The sequence below is a fragment of the Ammospiza nelsoni genome, chromosome 6, assembly GCF_027579445.1.
Source record: "Ammospiza nelsoni isolate bAmmNel1 chromosome 6, bAmmNel1.pri, whole genome shotgun sequence".
Taxonomy (NCBI): Eukaryota; Metazoa; Chordata; class Aves; order Passeriformes; family Passerellidae; genus Ammospiza; species Ammospiza nelsoni.
The window spans coordinates 11,534,808-11,557,305 of record NC_080638.1 but is presented as its reverse complement, the minus strand read 5'-3'; the positions used below and the strand labels follow the sequence as shown (position 1 = coordinate 11,557,305).

General features: G+C 55.7%; 2 protein-coding genes across 2 annotated transcripts in view; both read left to right on the top strand.

Annotated features, from left to right (window-relative positions):
• The window catches only part of PTDSS2 (phosphatidylserine synthase 2), a 29,959-nt gene extending 21,469 nt beyond the window's left edge, over positions 1-8,490 (top strand). Inside the window, exons 7-12 of the mRNA XM_059475169.1 lie at positions 383-496; positions 1,149-1,267; positions 1,929-2,043; positions 3,661-3,806; positions 6,634-6,819; positions 7,612-8,490. Of these exons, the coding sequence (XP_059331152.1) occupies positions 383-496; positions 1,149-1,267; positions 1,929-2,043; positions 3,661-3,806; positions 6,634-6,819; positions 7,612-7,756 (825 nt within the window). The 3' untranslated portion in view covers positions 7,757-8,490. The remainder of the gene's footprint in view (positions 1-382; positions 497-1,148; positions 1,268-1,928; positions 2,044-3,660; positions 3,807-6,633; positions 6,820-7,611) is intronic.
• Positions 8,491-11,129: 2,639 nt separating this feature from the next.
• Positions 11,130-22,355, top strand: SYT12 (synaptotagmin 12). The gene is made up of 8 exons (XM_059475129.1): positions 11,130-11,554; positions 13,850-14,060; positions 15,243-15,436; positions 16,012-16,404; positions 18,678-18,893; positions 18,966-19,086; positions 19,247-19,380; positions 20,075-22,355. Exons 2-8 carry the CDS (start codon positions 14,024-14,026, stop codon positions 20,246-20,248), a joined length of 1,269 nt encoding a protein of 422 aa, XP_059331112.1. The 5' UTR covers positions 11,130-11,554; positions 13,850-14,023; the 3' UTR covers positions 20,249-22,355.
• The last annotated feature ends 143 nt before the right edge of the window (positions 22,356-22,498 follow it).

The window sequence follows — 22,498 nt, the reverse complement described above, 5'->3', positions numbered from 1 at the left end:
GTGGCTTTGGAGTCGTTCAGAGCCCATAAAAGGCTCTGAAAAGCCTTTTCTGAGCACTGTAAGAACGATGCTGCCTGTGGTGGTTGAGCACCCAGTAATTCCATGCATTTAACTCATTTCCCTCCTGCTGAATCCCATTTTACCAGAATTTATCATAATCTGTATTCCTGTGCTGGTTTTGGCTGGGGTGGAGGTGATTTTCTTCAGTGGCCTTTCATGTCTCTTGTGCAGGTAATGGTGATAAGTTGAGAGGCCTGTGAGCATTTGGACCATCGTATCACAAAAATAAAATTGTCCTGAGTTTTCTGATCCTTTTCTGGATACTGGAGACAACTGTAGATGTGTTTTAGCAGCTGTTTAAAAGGCTTTTTTCTCCTTTCAGACTCTGATGATTCGGGACTGGTGGATGTGCATGATCATCAGTGTCATGTTTGAGTTCCTGGAGTACAGCCTGGAGCACCAGCTCCCAAACTTCAGTGAATGCTGGTGGGATCACGTATGTACTGCAGGGATCAGAGTTTGTTTGGGAATTCAGATTTTACAGGGAGGGCTGGGAAGTGAGGAGAGCTGGGTTGTATCCCATGTGTGACTGCTCCCTGTTCGGTTTGTGACCTCCTTGTCACTGTTTCTGTCATTTTGTGTCTTACAAACACTTGGACATGGTTAAATATTTGTTTGGGTTTGTTTCACACCACAGGGAGGATCTAAAGCTGTACCTGAACATTTTCAAATATTTGCTTCTGTAGCAAATAAAAGCAATAAAGCAATAAAGTCTGAAAAATTCAGAGAAAGGCAAAACTTGGTGTGAGCTTAAAGGGAAACCCTTTTAAAATTGTGTTTTATTTTCCTGTGAGGTCTGAGTTGGTGCCAGAGCGATCAGAATTCCCTGCAGTCAGGGCCCACAGCTCTGGGTTTGTGTTTAGATAGATTTTGGGGAATACCCAAGCTTGGAGTCATTTGCTCCATGACTGTGTTTTCAAAAGTCAGTGCATTATAAGAGACATCAAGCCAAGCTATTTAACCTTCAGAAAACCTGTGGAATTAACACTCTGTCCCACTCCTTGGAATGCAGGGCTGTGCTGTAGTGATTCCCTTTGCCAAGCTCTAGTGTTCCTTCCCCAGCATCATTGCTGTGTTTCTCCTTCCAGTGGATAATGGATGTGATCTTATGTAACGGGTTAGGAATTTACTGTGGGATGAAGACCCTGTCCTGGCTTTCCTTGAAAACCTACAAGTGGCAGGGGCTCTGGAACATTCCAACCTACAAGTAAGTTGGGGAGGAGGGAACTCCACAGGCACAGCACAAAGGCTGGGCCCCTGTTCAAGAGCTTGGTTGTTCTGTTTGGGTTAATATGGATTAAAGAATTCCCAGGTGGCTCCAGAATCCAGTGACTTACTGGAGGTTTGTTGGAGAGTTTTATTCACCTTGTGAATGGCATTGTTGGAAATCCACCTGTGTGTCCCAAACATTGCCTGATGGCTGGGACTGAGGGCATCCTGGGGAAATGAGCTTATTTGATGAAATGGTTTAAGGAAGAGCAGGAATCCAAGTTGGCATCATGCTCCCATTCACAGCAAGGATCTGTTTGGTCTTTTTGCATTCCCTAGTAACCAGAACTTCACAAGAACTGGGACACTGGGAATTAAAATTTAATAAATCCCTTGTAGTTGTGTACCAGTAATGACCCATGGTGCTCTGTAGTGTCTTTGCTGAGCAGAGCAGAACTGCTTACAACAGTGAGTGTAGTATATTAAAGCTTAAATTGATAATTAAAATAACAAGCTCAGAGCTAATCTCATTAAGTTGTGATTTTAATGGAGTAAACTGAGACATTTTGCATATCTGAACTGGTGTCTCAAATGGAAACTCTGGCAGATGCCTCTTGCCTGCTTTCCCTTCAGGCAGTGGTTATTTTGCTTTTTTCCAGGGGCAAGATGAAGAGGATTGTGTTCCAGTTCACCCCCTACAGCTGGGTGAAGTTTGAGTGGAAGCCAGCCTCCAGCCTGCGCAGGTGGCTCGCTGTCTGTGGCATCATCTTTGTGGTGAGGACACCTCTCTGGCCCTCCTGTCCCCTCTTCCAGGTCCTGCCACTCAGGCTGCAGCCCTGGCCATGTTCCTGAAGCTGAGGCCAGCAGGGATCCCTTCCCAATCCCGCAGAACAGGGGGCTGTGTCCATGTCTCTGGGACAGGTGACAGATGCACTGCAGAAAGGGCTGTCCTTGCTTGCTGCCCACTGTTCTGGCACTGGGAGCACTATGAACTGGGATCTTTGGGTTCTCAGCAAGGTGCTGCTCCCCAAAGCACTGGCTGTGGGTGAAAGTAGCTCCAATCCCTCAGTTTTATGCAGCTGCAGGTCACATTACAGCTGGAAGGGGCTGTATCCAAGGCCTCTGGCTCCTCTGAGCTCTCTCCTGAGGTACAGATCTGCCTAAATCATTCAGTTCTTCTAGAATTTTTTTTTTAAACATTTCACTGCACACACAGCACCTGAGTGGGTGGAATTGTTTTATGCTGGGAATGCAGCATCTGAAATTCATACCAGTGCCTGTGAAGCTGAACTTGTCGCCCACATGACTGACAGGCATTTAAACTGCCCAGTTTACCCTTCCCTTTTCCCATTTCTGCCCCTTTGCCAGCCAGGGGACTTTGGCCATCCATGGGATGTCACTTGACTCTGCTCTGGGCAACTCAAATTTATCTCAGCCCAGCAGCTGTGAAATTTAACTAAATCCATCCCCGTGACACTGGTGGTGATCCAGGGGCACTGGGCATGAACCAGGTTCAGTGGCACAGGACAGAACTCTGTGTTTTGCCAGAACAAACTCCCAGCACCTGATTCCTGCTGTAGGACACATTGGCCAAGCTCACATTGCACATCAGGCCTGCTCTGTGGGAGGACTGAAAGAGTATAATATAAATAAAATAGATGTTTCCCCTAAAGGTTGCTGGTTGCACCCTGAAGAAATGGGGGTTTAGGTGCTGCTGTAACAGAGATCCCAGTGAATTCTTACTGAACTGTGGGATTATGTTTCTTTTAGCACATCTCAGCTTCAGCTGACAGGTTCCAAGCAGCTTCAGGTTCTGGCTCACTCCTTGGGTTTCAGCAAGGCTTAATGCCCTTTGTTATCACTTCTTTTGAAGTGACAATCTGGTGTCTCTGCTCCCTTAAGCACATTGCCAGGGCAGCTGCTGGAGAGAACATTTTGCTCTTAATTTGTAATCAACTTTCCCAAGTTGTCTTTGAGGGTGAGTTTATATAACTGAGAAAAAACAACCCAGCCCAGCCCCCCCAGGATGTGCAGCTCTGCCTCTTGTTATGGTGGGGCTCCCTCAGCTGGATTTCGAAGGGCAGGGAAAGGAAAAGCTGTGCTTTTGGGATGTGCCCTCAGTGTTTGTGCAGGTACTTTGGCCTCTTGGTTTGAAGTTCAAAACCTTGCTTGAAATTTGAGGGTACTGCTTGTTCAGCTTTTTGTTGTGATTTTTTAGTGCCTCTTCCAAAGTAAAGGAAATGTTTAAAAACCAAGTTTTGGGTGGGTGCTGATGGTTCAATCAGAGATGCTGAGAACTGCACAGGGGGCGCCATTCAGGGAGAGAGGGGCATTCCAGGCTCCATCCAGTGGTATTTTCCAAATGTAATTCCAATGTCCCCCCCCTCCCAGTTTTTATTGGCAGAGCTGAACACGTTTTACCTGAAGTTTGTGCTGTGGATGCCCCCTGAACACTACCTGGTGCTGCTACGCCTGGTGTTTTTTGTCAACGTGGGAGGAGTGGCCATGAGGGAGATCTACGACTTCATGGATGACCCGTAAGCCCCTCCTCTCTGTACTTGCCATGTCGAGCTCCACCTGCTTTGTTTTGAACTTGCTCCAGCTTGCTGGCATCCATCTTGGGCACCAGTTCAGTTCAGCTTGTCAGGGACAACAAGGCCTAATCCCAAAGCATCCGCTCTGTGTTCCTTTGTTCCAGAGGTACCACTCTCACTGCCCCTGGTCAGAGAGCAGCTGTTGTTAAGGGCATTGTGTGTGCACTGTGTTAACCTCAGTGTCTGGTAGATGATGTCTCTGTGGAGAAGGGAATGTGGAAATGAGCTGGAGTGCCCCTGGCTTGTGGGTAGAGCGCTGCGCTCCGATTCCAGACCAAGAGCCAGGAACTGCAGTCCTTGGATGTGCCCTCTGGAGACATCAGGGCCCAGACTAAAAAATTTATTCTTAAAGGCACCTCTTTCCTTGAGCTTTCTTCCCCCTGGCCCTCTGGAGCTCTCCTGGCATCCTCTTGCAGGTCAGAGGCCCTGGGTAGCAGGGTGTGCTGCAGGTGAGGCACCACACACAGCAGTGCATGTACTCGAGACCGTTCCCACCTCAGCATCATATTTGTCCTCGCTGCTTTTGTTTCTGCAGACCATGTGAGAGCTGAGAAAGCTTTGTTCTCAAAATCACCTTTTCTTTTAATGTCACAACCTGCCTCAGCCCACATCCTCAGCCTGAGGCACCGCCTGGCTTCCAGGGGTGTTCATTGTCTGTCGCTGACCAACGCAACAAAGTGTCTGTGTTCAGAATTTAGGGTTCCAACATGGTCTGAAGATCAGTTTCCCTTGCAAGGCTTTGACTCCTAGAACTGGGAAGAAGGGCCAGCCCACATTGCTTAGTCGGAATTCAGGACATTCCTCAGGGGCAGGATGCCTTGCCCTTGGTGCTGGACCTACTGGTTTGGGACGTGCCTCCAACTCACAGGTAAGAAGAGTCTCTGCCTTGCTGCTGAGCTCCTCTCCTTAGCACCATTCATCTTCTTGTGTTGGGGTTGGAAAAGCTCCTTTGCCCTCTGTCAACCATGTGGCATAACACAGGAGTTTGGGAGAGCCATCCCTGGCCAGTGCCTCATCCCTGGCTCTGATTGTTGTTCTTTCCACAAGCCAGAGCAGCTCATCCCAAGCTGTGCATCCCTGTCACTGCCACTACCCTCTGCTGGGGGAGGTGACTGCCCTCACATCCTGGGGCTCCTGGCTCTGCTTGATGCCCCCCAGAGCTGACATTAGGCTGCTCCTGCAGAAGGGCAGAGCTGAGCTCTTACCTGGCACCTTCTCTGCGGAGGGTTTTGTAATCCCTTCCTGCATTCCAGGCCATCCTGGCAGAGAGGATCTGCCCCCATTTATCAGCTTCACTTGCACGTCATTTCAAGCCAAGGATCCTTCAGGATTCTTCCCATGGTGTTGTAGGGGAAGAATGATTTGTTCCATGGCTGTATTTACAAAAGTCAGTGCATTATTCCTGCTGGGAAGAGCAGGCTGTACCAGAGGCTCCTGGCTTACATCACATGGGAAACCTTGCTGACCTTTTCCTTTTGGAAACTCTTAATGCTCAAAGATTGGAATATTCCATTGCCCTTCCTTGACAAAAACGTGGCTCACTGCCTTGGCTGGTGGTGCTGGGATTGTCTGGGATGAACTGAGGAGGTCTCTTCAGCCAGCCCTGCAATGCTGGGTCTAGAAAGCAGTGAAATTCCAACATGAAGAATTCTTCTTCCTATTCAGCATTCTGAGTATCTGCAGGCAGTTGTGGGGCTTTGCTTGCAGGACCTTGGGCTGAGCATGGTGATAGTGTAGTGCCTGGAATTGTGACAGCCCCAGGAGAGGGAAGAAGCTTTCTCCAGCCCTCACACACCACTCACTGCCTCAGAGTTCCTGAGGACTGGATGTGTGAAATGTTCCTGGCCAGGAGTGTCTTGATGCATTTGTAGCATTGACCTAGTCACACATTCCTCATGGAGTCTTCCTCTCACCTCCAAGGAGTCTGCATCAAGCCCACGAGTTTTTATCTCCTTCTTCACAAGAAAAATCTTTCACATCTTTCCTGAATATTAGGGCAGGAAACCAGCTCTCTTCCCCGGCAGCCTTAGGGGCTGCCCAGCTCTTGTGTTGGGGTTATCTTTGATTCTGTTGTCAGGGAAAGGATGGCACAGGAGGAGGCAGCCCAGCAGAGCACAAAGCTGCCCTCATCATCCCAGCAACTGGAATTCCCTGTGAGAGATCTGCTGCTTCTCTTTTCATCTCTCTGCCTGTGGGTTAGGGCTGGTCTCTGCCCGTTTAATCTGTCACCACCTGGAGCAGTTTCTGCAGCCCTTTCATCTGAGCTCATCCAGGCAGGATACCTTTTAAGAAGGAATGCACTCATCCCCTCTGCATCAGCACTCACCTACATTTGATTTATTCCATATTTTTTCCCAGTGTATTTGGATGGTTTGGTGTAGCTTGAATTCCACTTGGGTGTCAAATATTGCTCTGGGCCTGGTGTGTGAGAAGCTCCTGTTTGGAACCATACCCTGAACATCAGCTGGTCTCAGGCTGGTCAGAGAATTGTTTCATGTGGATTTATCTCCCTGGGAATGGGGACACTTCCTGCATTGTGTGGTGGTGAAGGTTAACTTTTCTTGCTTTTAGAGCCTCTGAGAGGAAACTGAAGTAACACCAGCATGAAAGTGTCATCCTGCAGAGCCTTAGTGCGTGTGTGATCTGAACTAGACATGTAGGACTGTGCCAAGCTGAATTAAATCCCTGCCCCAGCTGTCTTTTTGTGCAGATTTCTCCACATCCCCAGTTGTACAGCAGTGAGATGTTCTTGTCTGTGTTTCCCCTGCAGGAAGTTCCACAAGAAGCTGGGCCAGCAGGCCTGGCTGGTTGCTGCTATTACTGCCACGGAGTTCCTGATCGTGGTCAAGTACGACCCCTACACGCTCACCCTCTCCCTGCCCTTCTACATCACCCAGTGCTGGATCCTGGGGATTATCCTGGTGCTCACCTGGACAGCCTGGCGCTTCTTCATCCGGTGAGTGGGGCTGCAGCTGGGGTTTGGGAGGATTTGTTCAACCCCCATCCTCAAATGTGCCCCCTGGAAGTGCCTGGGGAGAGAGCACAGCTCTCCTGGGTGGCTGCAGGTTCTGGAATAAACAGGGAGCTCCCTGGGCCTGATCCTGGCAGCTTCCTGTCTGGATCATGGAAAGAAGCTGCACAGGGCCTAAGGAATTAGCAGCCTCCCTTTTGGGAGCTGGAGAGAGGCTCTGCATATCAGGGGCTGGAGGGACAGGACAAAGGGAGATGGCTCTGCACATATCAGGGACTGGAGGGACAGGGCAAGGGGGAATGGCTCTGCACTGACAGAGAGCAGGGTTAGGTGTGATGTGGGGAAAAATGAGGGTGCTGAGGCCCTGGCACAGGCTGCCCAGAGAAGCTGTGGCTGCCCCTGGATCCCTGGAAGTGTCCAAGGCCGGGTTGGATGGAGCAGCCTGGGGTAGTGGAAGGTTGCCCATGGCAGGGGGTGGAAGGGGATGGGCTTTAGGATCCCTTTCAATCCAAATCATTCCACAGCTGTTTGAAGTGCAGTGCTGTGTGGAGGGGGCAGCAGTGGCTGCTCCTGCAGGATTGGCTGTTGTGCTCTGGAAGAGGTGGGAAGAGCCAGGACACCAGCCAGAAACACAAAGTGCCAGTGAATCAGTGCCATCAGCAGTGGTAGCTATGCCCAGCCAGAGGCTCCAGTGAGTTGTTATCCCCAGCAGCTTGGTGCAGAGAGGCTCCCTGGTGCTCTCCTGCAGGCTGGAGCCGTGTGCTGTGTGTGTTGCAGGGACATCACCCTGCGCTACAAGGAGATCCGGCGGCAGAAGCAGGAGCACAGGCATGACAAGGACAAATGCCTGAGCAATGGAGATGGACACTCAGCCCTGCTGGAGGAGCCTGACGGGAGCAAGCTGCGGGAGAGGAAGCTCTGAGCACGGACACGGGGCTGACAGCAACTCGTGGTGCCCTGGTGCACAGCCCCAACCTTATCCTACCTAACTCCTCATTGTCCTTGTTAGCGTTCCAGCGTGTGGGAATCCTCACGGGGAGGATGGCCCTGGCACAGCCCCCTCTCTCCTCGTGTCACCAGGGCAGGGCCAGAGGAGGTGTGTGTGGGGGAGGTCAGTGCTGAGCCTGCACACGGGGCAGGGCCTCCCCCTGGTGCTGTGTGCCTGCCTGGGATCCAGCTGTGGAGATGGGGCTGGGAGTACGGCACACAGGGATCTGCTGCTCCATTCCCAGGGAACCCAGAGCTCCGTGGGGCCTTTGGGCATTAGGAACACTTGTTTTGGAGTGTACAGAGACCAGGCACGGGAAATGAATTCTGTTCTTCCTGCTGGAACTCCCTGGAGCTGCTTAGGAGGAGGATGGGGTGACCGTGGGTACATGGGGACGTGTGGCCAAGCTGCGTTCCTTGCACAGGATGTACCACACTGCACTGCTGCTCCAGCCCCTCCACGGGGCATCCCTCTGACTTCCAGCATCCTGGAGCAGCCTGAAGCACGTGGGTGGTGTGTCCCAGCTCTGGGGAGACTGACAACTTCTCCTTAGCTCTTATTTTTAATTTCTCTTTTAGTCTCGGTCATCTCTTAAATGTAAGGGAAGGTGAAGTGAGAAAGGCCAGCCTGCCTTTGCTCTGCGGAGTAAAATGTGTCACAAGCAGAAACCGGGAATGTCCCATCAGTCTGGAGTTCTTTGCTTTGTCCTTGCTGCAGGGGGTTTGCTCTGGGGTCTGACAGGAGCACATCAGGCTCTGCCACCCTTTGTCACCGCCCTGTTCCTTCCAGGATAGCTCCAGAGTGGGGGATTTCTGGGAAGGCTGATCCCTGCAGTGTCACATCCCCATCCCTGTCCCCCTGCCACCAGCAGGCCCAGGCCAGGCCCGTCCCTGACACGGCACAGCCAGGGAGCATCCTGAGCCAGGCAGTGTTTGTGCTGGTGACTCAGCAGCCTGGGAGGGGAATTGGAAGCCTGGGCTGCTTTGTTTCCCCAGGTCATTATTCCAGAATGTGAGAGCTGCACTGATCCACACCGGTTCTGTCCCCTCTGCTCCGAGCCCTCACGTCGCTGTCCCGGGCATTGACGTCACCCTGACACTGCCTAATCCAATCTGGCTGCTTTTCAGGGAAGTGTTTGTCCAGGAGAAAATGGCACAAACACCACAGTACAATTCCAAGAGTGCAACCCCAAACTTCCTGCAGAGCTTGCAGACCTGCTGCCCACCACACGTCTGGGTTTTTAATCTGGTTTTGTCCTCTACGGGAATGACAGCCAACATCTGCATTTCTCCCAGCTTTAGTGTCTCAAATGCTTTCCACCTGTAAAAAGTGGGAAGTTGGGAATCCCCAGTTGGGGAGGTGGCCAGGTGACACAGGGGGTGTTGTCACTGCACCCCTCTCCCACCAAAGGGCCACTTACCTGCGCTGGCAGCAGCTGGTGAGGAACATCCAGAAAGATCCAGGAGCTTTGACCTCGTACATGAACCACTGACTCATCTGTGTGCATCCAGGGGATCCCAGGGACAGTCTGGATCCTGCCCATGCAGTTCTGAGTGCTAGTTTGTCCTTTGGGACAGTGTCCTCTCTTGTCACCTCACACACACAGAGCCAGGGGGCTGAGGGGGAGCTTGGGCTGTGTCCCCTCCAGCATGGGGATGGATGGATGCTGGGCCTTGAGGTAAGGAATGTGTCCAGGTTTTCAGGGAAAAAGGTGAGCTCTGCTCATTGCAAACTCACCTGGGTTTAGGAATCCTTTTGTGATTGCCTGGCAGCAGTGCTCAAAGCAGCCTCATAGGGGGGAGGTTGAAGGAAGCCAAGATTCCTCATGGGAATAACGTTTGATGTGGCCTAAAATGGGACCCTCCCTGTGGGAGAGCAGAGGTGCCAGCTCCTGCTTCCACACTCAGGAGTGTCCAGCCCACCTGGAGCAGGAATCCCACCTGTGGTCACACTGATTTCATGGAGAGCTGCCCAAAGATAAGTGTTGGCTTTAAAAAGGAGGGGTTTTAATAGGTGCGTTGGTGTCTGTTTGAGGCTGGGTGAATCCAGGTGCCCAGCTTGGAAATTTCCAAACCTCAGCCTGTGGTTTGGAACCCAATCCCATCTGGAACAGCTCTGGGGGTCACTTTTGCCCAGAGTGTGGAGTGGTGAGCCCCGAGGTGCCGCGCAGGAGGGTGCTGGACCCGAGCTGTCCTGTAGAGGGACATCCTGCCACATCCCTGGGGATGCAGAGGAGCTCTGGGAAGTGGGGAAGGACCACGGCCTGCTCTTTTCCAGCTGTGCCCGGAGGAAGAGCCAGGAAGCCTGATGGAAAGGAGCCTTGGCTGCTCTCCCACCCAGGCAGTGTTTTGGTACAGTAAAACTTGCTGTGTTTTCTCCCTGGAAATGAACTTGTACCAGGAAATCACAGGAGCATCTCCAGTGCTGCCCTCCCTGGATCGTTCCAGAGCAGGGAGCAGCAGCCAGCCCTGAGCTGGCCCCGGGGCTGGATGTGGGTGTTCCTGGGAATTACAGGGCTTCTGGAATGTCACACTGCTCCATGGCCTCTGACCCCACCTTTTCTCAGGTCGTGTGGGTGTTTTTTCCCCATAAAATCGCAATTATTCCATTTTCTCCAAGGAAAGTGTTTCTCCTGCTGTCTGAAATTGCTCCTTCGTGCCCTGGGAGTCGCCTGGCATTAGGTGATGTGGCAGAAGCCATGGATATGAGGGAAAGGGAAGATCCCACAGGGGGGTGTGAAGGCACAATCTTTCCAATGGCGGTGGTGTGGTGGGCATGGAGCCACACTGAGGGGCTTTGGGGACCAGATCCCAAAAGGTTCCACTTTCTGCTGCAGAGGGAGAGGGATCTGATAGTTTTTCTTAGGAAGATCCAAAGCCAAGAGCTTGCTGAACAGTCCCAGGTGTCCCCATGGCAGGAGGGACACACAGCTGGAGCTGTTTGGGATGAGGGAGACCCCAAGGATTTGGCTTTGGGGTGGAGACCCAGAGACCCCAAGGGGCTCTGCAGCCCTTGAGGGACACGGGGAGGGGACATGGGGAGAAACACTCGTCAGGGTCTATAGGGAGGAGCAGCTGGAGATGCACTGGGATGGACCAGGGAGTCCCTGGAAAGGGGGATTTGGGGGAGCCTGGTATGGCCAAGCACACAGCAGAGGGTGTCTGGTGTGGGATGGGGGATCTGGCATTGTCCCTCCTCACTCCTGGCTGGGATTTGGGGTGCGTTTGTAGGGATTTGGAGTAAATTTTGTAGGTTTTTTAATGGCAGCTTCCTCAGGAAGGCTGTGAGCCCGGCAGGCAAAGAGCGAGAGCCCCCCTGGGTCCCCGGGCTCTGCCGGGGGGTTCGGGCCGGGCTGGGCCCAGCCCCGGGGAGGGTCCGGCGAGCGCAGAGCCCGCCCAGCTCATGGCACGGGGGAGCGGCGGCTCCGCCCCGGGCTGGGCTGGGCGAGGGAGCGGAGCCGCTCCGGGTCCCGCGCCGTCGGGAGCATCCCGGATCCATCCCGATCCATCCCAGATCCCGGGCTGGCTCTGCACCCGCAGGGACCCCCGGAGCATCCCGGGGCTGGGGCCACCCGAGGATCCCGGGGCTGAGCTGGGGACCCCCGGGCGGCGCGGGGGGCTCTGCCCGGTGCCCAGCGCCGGCCCCGGGGCTCGCAGGGTCCCCCCCGGCCCGAGGGAGCGGACCCAGCCCGGCGGATGCCCCGCAGGTCCCTGAGGATTTGTACCTGTCCAGGTAAAGCGCGGGGGGCCCGGGTTGGGCGGGATGTGTCCTCTGGGGGGGCCATGGGTGACAGCAGAGCCCAAATCCTGTTTTGGCAAGTTCGGGGTGCGTCTCTATGGGTGCCAGGAGCAAACTCCGTCCGTGCCGCTGGTGTGCCCTGCGGCTGGAGCCGGGCTGGGCTGGCCAGGGCAGCGCTGCGGGACCGGCAGCGCCGAGCTGAGCTCAGCCCGGGCCCAGCGCTCCGGCCCCGGGGCAGGACAGGCAGCGAGGATGGGCAGGGACAGCGCTGGAACCCGGGCTGGGGTGTTTGGGGACTGCAGCGTGCTCGGGGGGTCATAGCCAGGGTCCCCAGGTGCTTTGGGGACAGCACTTGGGGTGTCTGTGCCTGTGGCCTTGGCAGCAGCGAGGTGACAGCCCCCTGAAGGCTGGGGGACCCCTTTTCTGGGGGGACAGGTGCTTTGGTGCTGTTTATGTCTCCCCCCTTGAGTTGTTTTATTGTCCCTCCAAGCAGGGAAAGGGACCTGAGCTCTGCAGCAGCTCCCAGGGAAAATTAAGCTGCCCTGGCATTGGGGTGTTGGGATGGATGGAGAGGACTCTGCACCCCAAACCAGGGCTCTGCCCCCCTTTCTGAGGCTCTGCACCCCAAACCAGGCTCTGCAGCCTGATCCTGAGGTCTGGGGGTGAAAAACCCATCAATCCCTGTGCTGCCAGCAGCAGGAGAGCCGTGCCTCTTCCCTTCCCAATGCCTCATGCTTGATTTCCCAGGGATTTGAGCAGCAGGTCAGGGGGGTGTCGGAGCAGCTCGGTGCAACGCTCCAGGGAAGAGCTCAGTTTAAAAAAAAAAAGCCATAAATCCTTCCCTGAGCACCTCCACCCCCGTTTCCTCACTCAGGAGAGATTGATGCTGTTTTCCTAATAGGAAAATACCGCTGGGTTTCATCCCAGTGCTGAGCACTGCAGTCTCTTTCCAGGTGATGCCTTGTAAATCTGCTTAACTTGCTGCTTAGAGCTCATTAGAGAGGGAGGTTTGGGGGAGAGAAGCTCTGAAAGGAAAGAAAAATTAGGAATTCCTTCTAATTTCCAGAGGAAATTGGGAAGAGATGGAGGGGGTTTAAAGGGGATGTTTGTCCTCCTGCAGGGAAAGTCAGTCCTGTAAACTTTGCTGTTCTCATATTAAAAATAATTGGGAAGCAGGGAGAGGATCAGAGCACCTTGCTTGGGCACAGGGGCTTTTCAGGGCAGAAAAAGAGGCAGTTTAGAGTAAATCTCCATCACGTTGCTCTGTGAAAATGTCAATTTTCAGCTCTAAACAGCAAAGTGGGCCCTGAGCTGAGCTCAGGCCATGACATGAGCTCAGCACGTTCCCAGCCAGGGCAGGGCTGGGAATTTATCCATTGCACAGGGAGGTTTGTGCCAGAGGGAGGAACCTCCCAGCCCCATCCCAGCCTTGCTGTCACTTCGGGTCACAGTCAGGGCTCCCCTTGCTCCTGCTATCCCAGGCATGGGCTCTGTGCCCCTGCAGAGGGGGCCAGGCCAGCACAGCTGATATCCATGCCATGAAATTCCCACTTTTGCCCTTTAAAGTCCAAGCCTGGGTGGTTTTGGGGGGAGTTGATCACCCCCATGCAGTGCCTGAGGCCAGGCCAGCTCCCTGAGTGGACTTTGGGAATTCTGGGGAAGGGCTGGGGGCTCAGAGGGAGGTGTGGGGGGTTTAGGTGAAGTGCTGAGGTTGTGTCCCCGTGGGGTTCTGTGGGATCTCACAGCTCTCCATGGTCTGTGATTCCCTGGCACGGATACCAGGGAACAGGGGGTGCTGCTCAGTTCCAGCAAATCCCTGGATTTGCTTGTTGGGTGTTTTTAGGGATCCCAAACCCCCCTTTTCACAGCAGGAGTAGCTGGCTTGGGCAAATCCCCCTCAGCATCCCTGGTGCCTGTGCTGGGATCTGCCTGGGAGAGCAAATTCCTTTTGACCTGACTGTGAAAAACCCTTTTTGGGGGGGAAGGCAACAGAGCTTTCCCACTGCAGGAGCTGATTCCTGGGGAACCACATCCCCTAAACTCCTCAGTGACCCCAAAATGGAGGAATGGGGCTGCCCCCCTCAGCTGAGCCCAGGGCAAACCTCGGGAGAGGCTGGGAGACTGCAAGAGGCAGAGGAAGGTTTCAGCTGGAAAAGCAGCAAAGGGTTTGGAGGACTCCTGGAGGAGGGATGCCATACACAGAGAGCTTGGGAATGCCGCCTGTTTAGAGGCTCCCGAGGTAAATGGAGCGGCTCTGCCCCTTCCCAAGCGTTCCCGTCCCTCCTGCAGCTCCTGCCGGTGCCTGAGAGGAGCCAGGGCCGGGAGCGATGGAGGGGGAGAAGTGATGGAGCGTCCCTGCTGGAAAACCACCAGGCATTGGATCTTTGAGTTGTCCCGTTCCTCCTGACGCTGTGTGCCGCGTCTCACGCATTCCAGGCTGTCCCCTCGCAGGGAGCGTTTGCCATGGACACCGGGCACGTGAGCAGATCCCGCTTCAGCGGTGAGTCCTCCCCAGGGAGCCGGGAAGGGTTCGGGGCAGAGCTGCTGGCGCTCACACCGAGGTCGTTTTGGGGCTGGTCCTCGCTGCTTTCCATGGGGAGAACCCTCTGCTCCATGTGCCCGCTGGGTTTTGCTTCCTAAAGCAAGGGTAAAACCCTTAAAACCTCCAAGTTTTCCAACCTGAGCGCTCAGCCCTCAGAAACAGGCAGGGATGAGGGGGAAGCAAGTTCCAGTTCCAGGGATTTGCTCTAGGAGTTCCTCAGAGGTAGGAGCCAGTAAAAGATTATTCTGCTATTTTTATTTTCATTCCAAATTTTGCCCCTCCACCATAGCAGGAGCCTGGGAGCTCTGGCACGGGAAACCTCCAACTGCTTCCCACAGCATCCTTGGCAGGGATGCAGGGATGGAGCAGAGCCCTTCAGGGCTTTGGATGAATGAGGAGCCGGGTCCCATCCCAATGTTTAACCTCGGAGCTCCCCGTGGGCTGCTCCGGGGATCCAATTCGCTTTGGCTGGGAATGCTCAGCTCCTTCTGCTGTTCCTGCTGGAGGAGGGCTGGGGGGAGCAGCAGGTTGTCCCTGCGCTCGGATGTGGTGTGGGAGTTCAGCCTGGCTTCGGGCTTTTTCCGGCTCCGGAGGAGGCAGCGGGAGCGCTGCGGCGCGGGGCTGCCGGGGGACTCCGGGATGAGGAATCCTCCTCCCGTTTCCCGCTCTCTTCCGTTGTCCCCGTCCCTCCGGTGTCGCACGGGGCGCTCGGTGCCAGTTCGGCGCGGCGGCGATGGAGGCTGGTGCAATGCAGCAGGAGCCGCTCGCAGCCCAGCCCGCCGCTCCCGCCCCGCGGGGCTCTCTGCCTGTTTCCCGCAGCTTTTCCCTTTGGTTTTTCCCTTCTCCCGGCTTTGCCTGGGCCGAGGGCGATGCGGATGTGCGCTGGGCACATCTGCCGGTGGGACAGAGCAAAGGGCGCCTGGGGAGCGACACGGCCGCTCGCTGGGAGCGGGAGCACAGGAGAACTTCATCTCCCGGCAAAGCCGAGGCAGGGCTGGCATTTCTGGCTGGCAGAGCCTCTGCCCGACCCGGCTGGGAGCTGCGTTTATCCCCTCCTCGGCCCGGAGCTTGGAGCCGAGGCTAAGACTCCTTGCCGGGGTGGTGACCAGCCCCTGTCCCCTTGTCCCCCTGTCCCCGCAGTGGCCTCCAGCCCCCCGCGCTGGGAGATCGGGCTCTACGCCACCGGCGCCTTGGCGCTGCTGGGAATCGCAGCCATCAACCTGTGGAAGCTGTGGCGCTCCGGGAGCTACCCGGCCCCTTCCCCCTTCCCCAACTATGACTACCGGTACCTGGAGCAGAAGTACGGAGCGGCGTGCCCGGACATCAGGAACAAGGTAAGGGGGAAGCTGCCTCTGTCTCCTTCCCTTTGCGGGATGCCGGAGGGGTGGGAGCATCTCCTGGATCCCCTGGCGGGGTGGAATGGCCACAGGCAGCAGCCTGGTGCTGCTGGAGCTTTTGGGGGATGGCTGGAACCGGGAGCTGCGGGAAGATCCGGGCTCACTGCCGTGGCAGCTTGAGGCCAGGCAGGGGCCGGGATGCGTCCAAGGAGGCGCCGGGGAAGCCCAGCTGTCCTGCTCGGCACGGAGGGATGGGATTGGGATGGGATAGGAGAAGCCTAGCTGTCCTGCTTGGAACGGAGGGGTGAGATTGGGATTGGGATGGGATAGGAGAAGCCCAGCTGTCCTGCTTGGCACGGAGGGGTGGGATTGAGATTGTGATGGGATAGAAGAAGCCCAGCTGTCCGGCTGGGCACGGAGGGATGGGATTGGGATGGGATAGGAGAAGCCCAGCTGTCCTCAGCACGGAGACTTGGGATTGGGATGGGATAGAAGCCCAGCTGTCCTGCTGGGCACAGAGGGATAGGATTGGGATGGGATGGATGCAGCGCCTGCTCTCCTTTCCCCGGCAGCGAGGGCTGGCCCCGGGCTCGCAGCGGGCTCCAGGCCGGAGCTCGTCGTCCCGCAAGAGCAGCCTGAGGGCAGAGGACACCTTGGAGAGCATCCAGGAGCTGGGCAGCCTGGAGCTGATGGGCAGAGACCTGGGCCTGGCCCACTACGGCCCCCTGAGGAAATCCATCTCGGCCGACTCGCTCAACTCCATCTCGTCCATCGGGAACAACTTCGGGCAGGATTTCACCGTGGGGCAGGTGGAGGTGTGCATGGAGTACGACGCGAGGGCGGCCGCCCTGCACGTCACGCTGCTGCAGGGCAAGGACCTGCTGGAGAAGGAGGACGCGCGCTTCGAGTCGTGCTTCATGCGGATCAGCCTCCTGCCGGCCGAGCAGATCGTCGGCATCTCCCGGGTGAGCCCCTCCTTCTCTGCCAGAGCACACCTGGATCACCCCGGGGGTTTGGGTGGCAGCGTCCCCAGGCCTCATTCCCCAAGGAAGTGGCAGCAGGGAGCTGCAGGCATGGCAGGATCGGGAATGGTTGGCACGGGATCTGGGGGATATCAGCTCCCCAAGGAAATGGTGGGGTTTGGGAGCAGGAAGTGTCAGGCATGCCAGGATGAGGAATGATTGGCACAGGATTTAGGGGATATCAGCTCGCCAAGGAAGTGGAGAATGGGGTTTGGGAGCAGGGAGCATGCCAGGATCAGGAATGGTTGGCACAGAATCTGGGGAATATCAGCTCCCAAAGGAAATTGTGAGGTTTGGGAGCAGGGAGTGTCAAGCATGCCAGGATCAGGAATGGGTGGCACAGAATTTGGGGGATAACAGCTCCCCAAGGAAATGGTGGGGTTTGGAAGCTCCAGGCATGCCAGGATGAGGAATGGTTTGGCACAGGATTTGGGGGATATCAGCTCCCCACAGCAGTGATGGGATTTGGGAGCAGAGAGTTCTGGATTGGCACAGGATTTTGAGGGATGTCCAAGGACGGTTTGCATATCAGAAACCGTCAGCAGAGGCAGGAATGTCTCTCCCCTCTTGGCTGGAATTTGGGCTGACTTTGTCATCTCCAAGTGTGGCTGGGGGCAAGTTTTCCTGCTTGGCTGTCCCTGCTGGGGAAGGGATGCTGTGGCACATGGAGGCCTGGGGTGGGATCTGGGGGGCTGTGGCAGTTTGAGCAGGTGCTGCTGGTGCCTTGCCATGGCCCCACAGTCCCCTGAGCCCCACAGTCCCTCTCCTTCCCACAGCAGCCCCAGTGCTTTTCCCTCCCCACAAAGGATGTGGCAGTGGAAAATCCATTTGGCAGCGCTGACAGCCACAACCAGGGTTGGCTCTGGTGCAAAACGTCCCTTTTTAAGTGCCTCAAAAGCTGCTTTCGGAAAGCAGGAGCCTCAGTTTTCTTCCAGCAGCTCCTCTGTTGCAGAGTCAGTTTGATTTAATCAGGATATCCCAGCAAGGAGTGGGAATTTGGTCCCCATTGAGGCACCTCTCCACTGGGGTGGAGGTGCCATTCCATCCCCACAAACTGGCTGCTGCCTCCAAAACATTTCCACAGTGCCTTTTTAGACCATTTTCCCATCCAAATCTCTGGCTCTTTATTTATGCTCTGGAGATATTTATTATTTAGTGTCATTATTTATAATTCACCAGCACAATTTACCTCCTCAGCTGCCCCAAGGCCATGGATAAAGGCCCAGCCGCTTTTTTTTTCCCCAGTGCTTCTGGAGGGTTTTTAAATAGCAGCTCCTGTTTGGTTGTACTTGATCAAGAGCTCCCAAAATACAGCGTGGGCTGCAGACAGACAGTCTGTGAAATCTGCAGGGCTTTAAAATCTGCTCTTCACATAGAGGAGCTCAGGAGGTTGGTGGTATCCAGTGGGAGAGCATGGACCAAGAAGGCAGGAATGGCAGGTGCTGCCTTTGTGTCCTTTATCCCAGGGATGGAGCAGGGTTAGGAGCAGACTGAGACAGGAGAGAGTCCTTGGAGGAGGTGACTGGAGAGTCCTTGGAGGAGAATCTCCTGGGGACTTTTGGGGTGACACAGCCCCACAGAGAGGTCCCTACTCCATCCATATTTGGGTGGCTTTGGGGAGCTGGTTGTTCCACTTCGCTCCATGATATCCAAGGCTGCAGCCTTCCATCCCATGGGACATCTTGGGTACTGAAACAGGGCTGGAGTAGTGGGAAAAAAAAATCCCTAAAGCCATGACTTTAGAGCATTTCCCCTCAGCCAGTTCTTTGGGATCAGCACCAGCAGGATGAGCCATGGGAGCTGCTGCTGCCTCTGCTCCCAGGAAATGACCTGACACGGGGACACAGCTCCATTCCCACAGGGCACATTCAGCAGCTGGTTCTGCTTGGAGAAGGGCTGGGGGTTACACCTTGTAGCTATAAATCCCGTTGCCTGATACAGCCAAGCCGAATGTGCATCCGCACTCCCAGGGGCTTGGGATCTATCTGAGAGCACTGAGCCAACGCTGATTCTCTAATTAAACTAATTAACAGTCACTGGGGCAGGTCACAGCCCTGATTTTCACCCCAGTGGCCGAGCAGTTTCTGTGGTCAGGTCAGGAATAAACCCTCCCGGTTGGATGGGGCGTGCCCTGGGGATCCCAACGAGATGGGGCCAAGCAGGGCTGCAGCGCCCAGCCCCAGGCGTGCCAGGGCTAATCCCCCTTCCCACGGCAGATCCAGAGGAGCTCCTACTCGGTGGCGTTCGACGAGCGCTTCTCGGTGCCGTTGGACCCGGCGGCGCTGGAGGAGAACAGCCTGCGCTTCTCTGTCTTCGGCGTGGACGAGGACGAGCGCAGCGTCAGCACCGGCGCGGCCGAGCTCAAGCTCTCCGACCTGGAGCTGGCCACGCGCCCCTTCAACGCCTGGCTCTACCTGCAGGACACCAACAAGGTGAGCCAGCGGTGTCCCTGCTCCCAGCGGGGGTTTGGGACGTGGCTGTGTCCTGACTGTGGTGTCCCTCAGGCGGTGGACACGGTGGGGGAGATCCTGCTCTCCCTGAGCTACCTGCCCACGGCCGAGCGGCTCACCGTGGTGGTGGTCAAAGCCAAGAACCTGGTGTGGACCAATGGGAAGGTGACTGCAGGTGAGGGGGCTCCATGGTGGGGTTTGTCCTGATTTATCCCGTTTGCTTCATTGGGAGTGGCTCCCCGTGAAGACAGACCTGCCAGGAAGGGCCACCAGAAAGGTCCCCCACCTTCTCCACATGGCTGGGGACACTGATCCCTCTCCTGCCCTCCGAGCAGATCCCTTCGTCAAGGTGTACCTGCTGCAGGACGGGAGGAAGATCAGCAAGAAGAAGACAGCGGTGAAGAGGGGAGACACCAACCCCGTGTTCAACGAGGCCATGATCTTCTCCGTGCCCGCCATCGTGCTCCAGGTCTGGCCCAGCATGAGGGGGCTGGGGAGGGGGCACATCCCAGTGCTTCTCAGGGGAGCTCCTGGGGGTGTGGGGTTCTGGGGGCTGATTTTGGGGGTTGTAGGTGTGTGTGGGGGCTTTTGTGGGGTATATGGATGTGTGGGCACTGTTGGAGGGTATAGGGATGTGTGGGAGCTGTTGGGGGATATGTGGATGTGTGGGGGCTGTTGTGGGGTACAGGGATGAGTGGGGGCTGTTATGGGGTACAGGGATGAGTGGGGGCTGCTTGGAGAGGTGTGGATGTGTGGAAATGGCTGCTGGAGGGGGGATGAGTATGGGGTGGGACTCTTGGGGAGGATATGGATGTGTGGGTTGGAATACAGCAGGGTGCACAGGCATGGTTTGGTATGTGGACAGGGCAAAGATGGGTTAGGGGATGTGGGGTAAAAAAAGGGGGATGTGGGGTAAAAAGAGAGGGATGTGTAAGTGTGGGGGGATATGAGGGTGGGTATTTAGGGATTTGGGGGCCTTCAAGAACAGGGGGTGGGTTTGAACATGGTGTGGGCCCAGAGGGCCATGTGTGTGTGGGCTATGGCAGGCTGGGTGGTGACACACAGATGTGCTGGCCTGGTGGGTGCATGTCCCATGCAGAGGGCACAGGGACACGCGTCTGGCCGGGTGTGTGTGTGTGTGGTGACATCCCCGTGCCCGGCAGGAGCTGTCCCTGCGCGTGACGGTGGCCGAGAGCGGCGAGGACGGGCGCGGTGACAACACGGGCCACGTGCTGATCGGGCCGGCGGCCAGCGGCATGGGCACCACGCACTGGAACCAGATGCTGGCCACGCTCCGCAAGCCCGTCTCCATGTGGCACCCACTGCGCAGGAATTAGGATCCCCAGATCCTGGGGACAGCGGGCCCGCAGCAGGGACTCGGTGGCACCCACAGGGCCGAGCTGCTGAGGGGCCCAAAGCACCCGGAGCACGGAGAGCGGCTCCGTGGGCACATTCCGGGCCAGGCAGGAGCCAAATGGACCAAAACCAACAGGAACCTCCCCAAACCACGGCTCCAGGGCGTTCCGTGTGCTCCCAACGGCCTCAAAATCCACGGAATCCTCAAATAGGGACTCTGAGCAAGGGAGAGGGGGGATTCCTTTGGAAGGTGGTTCTTGGGTGGGATTCCTTTGGAAGGTGGTTTCTGGGTGGGAATGGTGAGGGGGGTGACAAAAGCCAGCCTGGCGTGGGTGGTGATCCTGAGGGGATCTTTTGTAGTGACTTTGGCGTGCCGTGCCAGGGTTGGAATGTTTCCAGTGAGAATGGAAAAAGGGAGCAATAACAGCAGAAAATCAATTGTTACATACAGCTTCTCCTCCCGTCTGTTCCTCCACAGAGCAAATCCCTGCCCATCTCCACTGGCTGCATAGGCAGGGATTGGTTTCCAACCATTTGGTTTCCAACCTCTTGGGTTTGAGGTCAGATCCATGCTGGGAATCGTCTCCTAAAGGTCCAGTAGGATCAGGGGCAGCTTTTCCCACCCCAGCCACTTTTCCAACCCAAACTCACCTTCGGAGTGCTCAGGACAGCACTCCAAATTCCTGCTCCTTAACACAATTCTCACAACTGGGGATTGTTTTTTCCAGCCTCTAATCCTGGTCTTGGGCTGTGACTTACCCTATAACCTGTTTTATCCAAGATTTGGGCATAGAGAAGAACACCTTGGCCTTGTGACCCAAGGCAGGTGGGAAAGGTCCCTAATTTTATAATTTTTAAGCCAAACTCCTGTTTCAGAAGGAAGCCTGTGTGGATCCTTTCTGCTGCTGGGCTCTGTCCCAAGCCAGGTTTGGGATTTTTGGGGAGCTAATTCCCACTCTGGTTTGTGGAGGGTGATGGAGCCCCTCATGGCACAGGCTGGAGAGCAGAGGATGCACTGGGGCCACATCCCTGGAGCCTGCAGCCTTGGCTTTTCCTGCCTGCAGGATGCTGGTGGGAAGCCAGGCTGGGAAATCTGGGGGTGTCTGGGACCCTGTGCCATGGAATTGGCACCACAGGACAAGCATGGGCTGGGATGTGGCTGCTTGGATGATTTCAGCAGGGAAAAAGCTGTGAATGAGCCATTTATCTGTTTTTGGGGTTTTTTTTAACCATCCCTGATTAAAAAGTAACTCCAAGGTGAGTTAACACCTGAGCTGGTGGCACTTTTCCCTTCCCATCTGTGCTGCCTGACCTTCCCTTTGGGACAGGGCTGTGATGTCCCTGTTCCACCATCCCCCTCTGCTCTGGCTCCCCCTACCCATCTCCACTCACTGGTGCCCAGATTCCCTTCTCCCACACTTCCCCACCTCTCCCTGTCCCACCTGCTGCCAGGGGAGCCAGTGCCACCCCTCCATGCGTGATGCACAGCACCAAGGCACCAGCCAAGCATGGAGGGGTTTGAAGGATGAGGAAGTTTTTGTGGGAAGTTGTTCACAGCCAGTACTCACAGCCCACGAGGTTTGGGGGGAAATTTGCTTATTAGCTACCCCAGCCAAGTATTTGGGAAGAGATGGACACAGAAATCCTTGGCTGTCTGGCAGCTCCTGCCAACTGCTGAGCTTTACTTGGGATGAGGTGAGTGACTTCCAGAAGTGCTGGAATCTGTGATGTTTAGTCCCAAAAGGATGGGGAATGTGTGGGTTAGGCATTTTTATTGTGCTCCTCTCCAGCCATTCCTATTTGGAGGCACCCCTGCACCTTCTCCTTCATCCTGGGGACAAAAAATACTGTTGGAGCTATTTTGGGGGTGGGATGGATGGACTCTGTGTGAAGGATTAGGAAAAGGTCCAGGATGGACACAAGGCTCCCTCCCATTTGCAAGGCTCACCTGCTGTACTCTGCTGTCACTATGGGCGTTCCCAGTGGGAATCAGCCTCCAAGGAGCTCTGTGGGAAGGGCAGGACAGGTTTGGGAAGGGACAGGCAGCAGTGAGGACGGAGAGACCTCCCAGTGGCCCAGGAAGGCTCTCCCAGGGAAATGGTTCCATGTGCTGGAGCAGCTCCTCGTGGTGCCAGCATGGTTTGGGTTGAGGCCCAAACCCATCCCTCTTCCCATCCCTGGAGCAGGGCTGAGCCCCCTCCTGAGCCCCTGGCCCAGGTGGGGAGGGAATG

Excerpts from the sequence above, each read along its gene's own strand:
- SYT12 (XM_059475129.1), top strand. The coding sequence starts at position 14,024 with ATGGACACCGGGCACGTGAGCAGATCCCGCTTCAGCG. Across the intron at positions 15,437-16,011 it reads GCCCGGACATCAGGAACAAG|CGAGGGCTGGCCCCGGGCTC; the intron begins GTAAGGGGGAAG and ends TTTCCCCGGCAG. Across the intron at positions 16,405-18,677 it reads AGATCGTCGGCATCTCCCGG|ATCCAGAGGAGCTCCTACTC; the intron begins GTGAGCCCCTCC and ends TTCCCACGGCAG.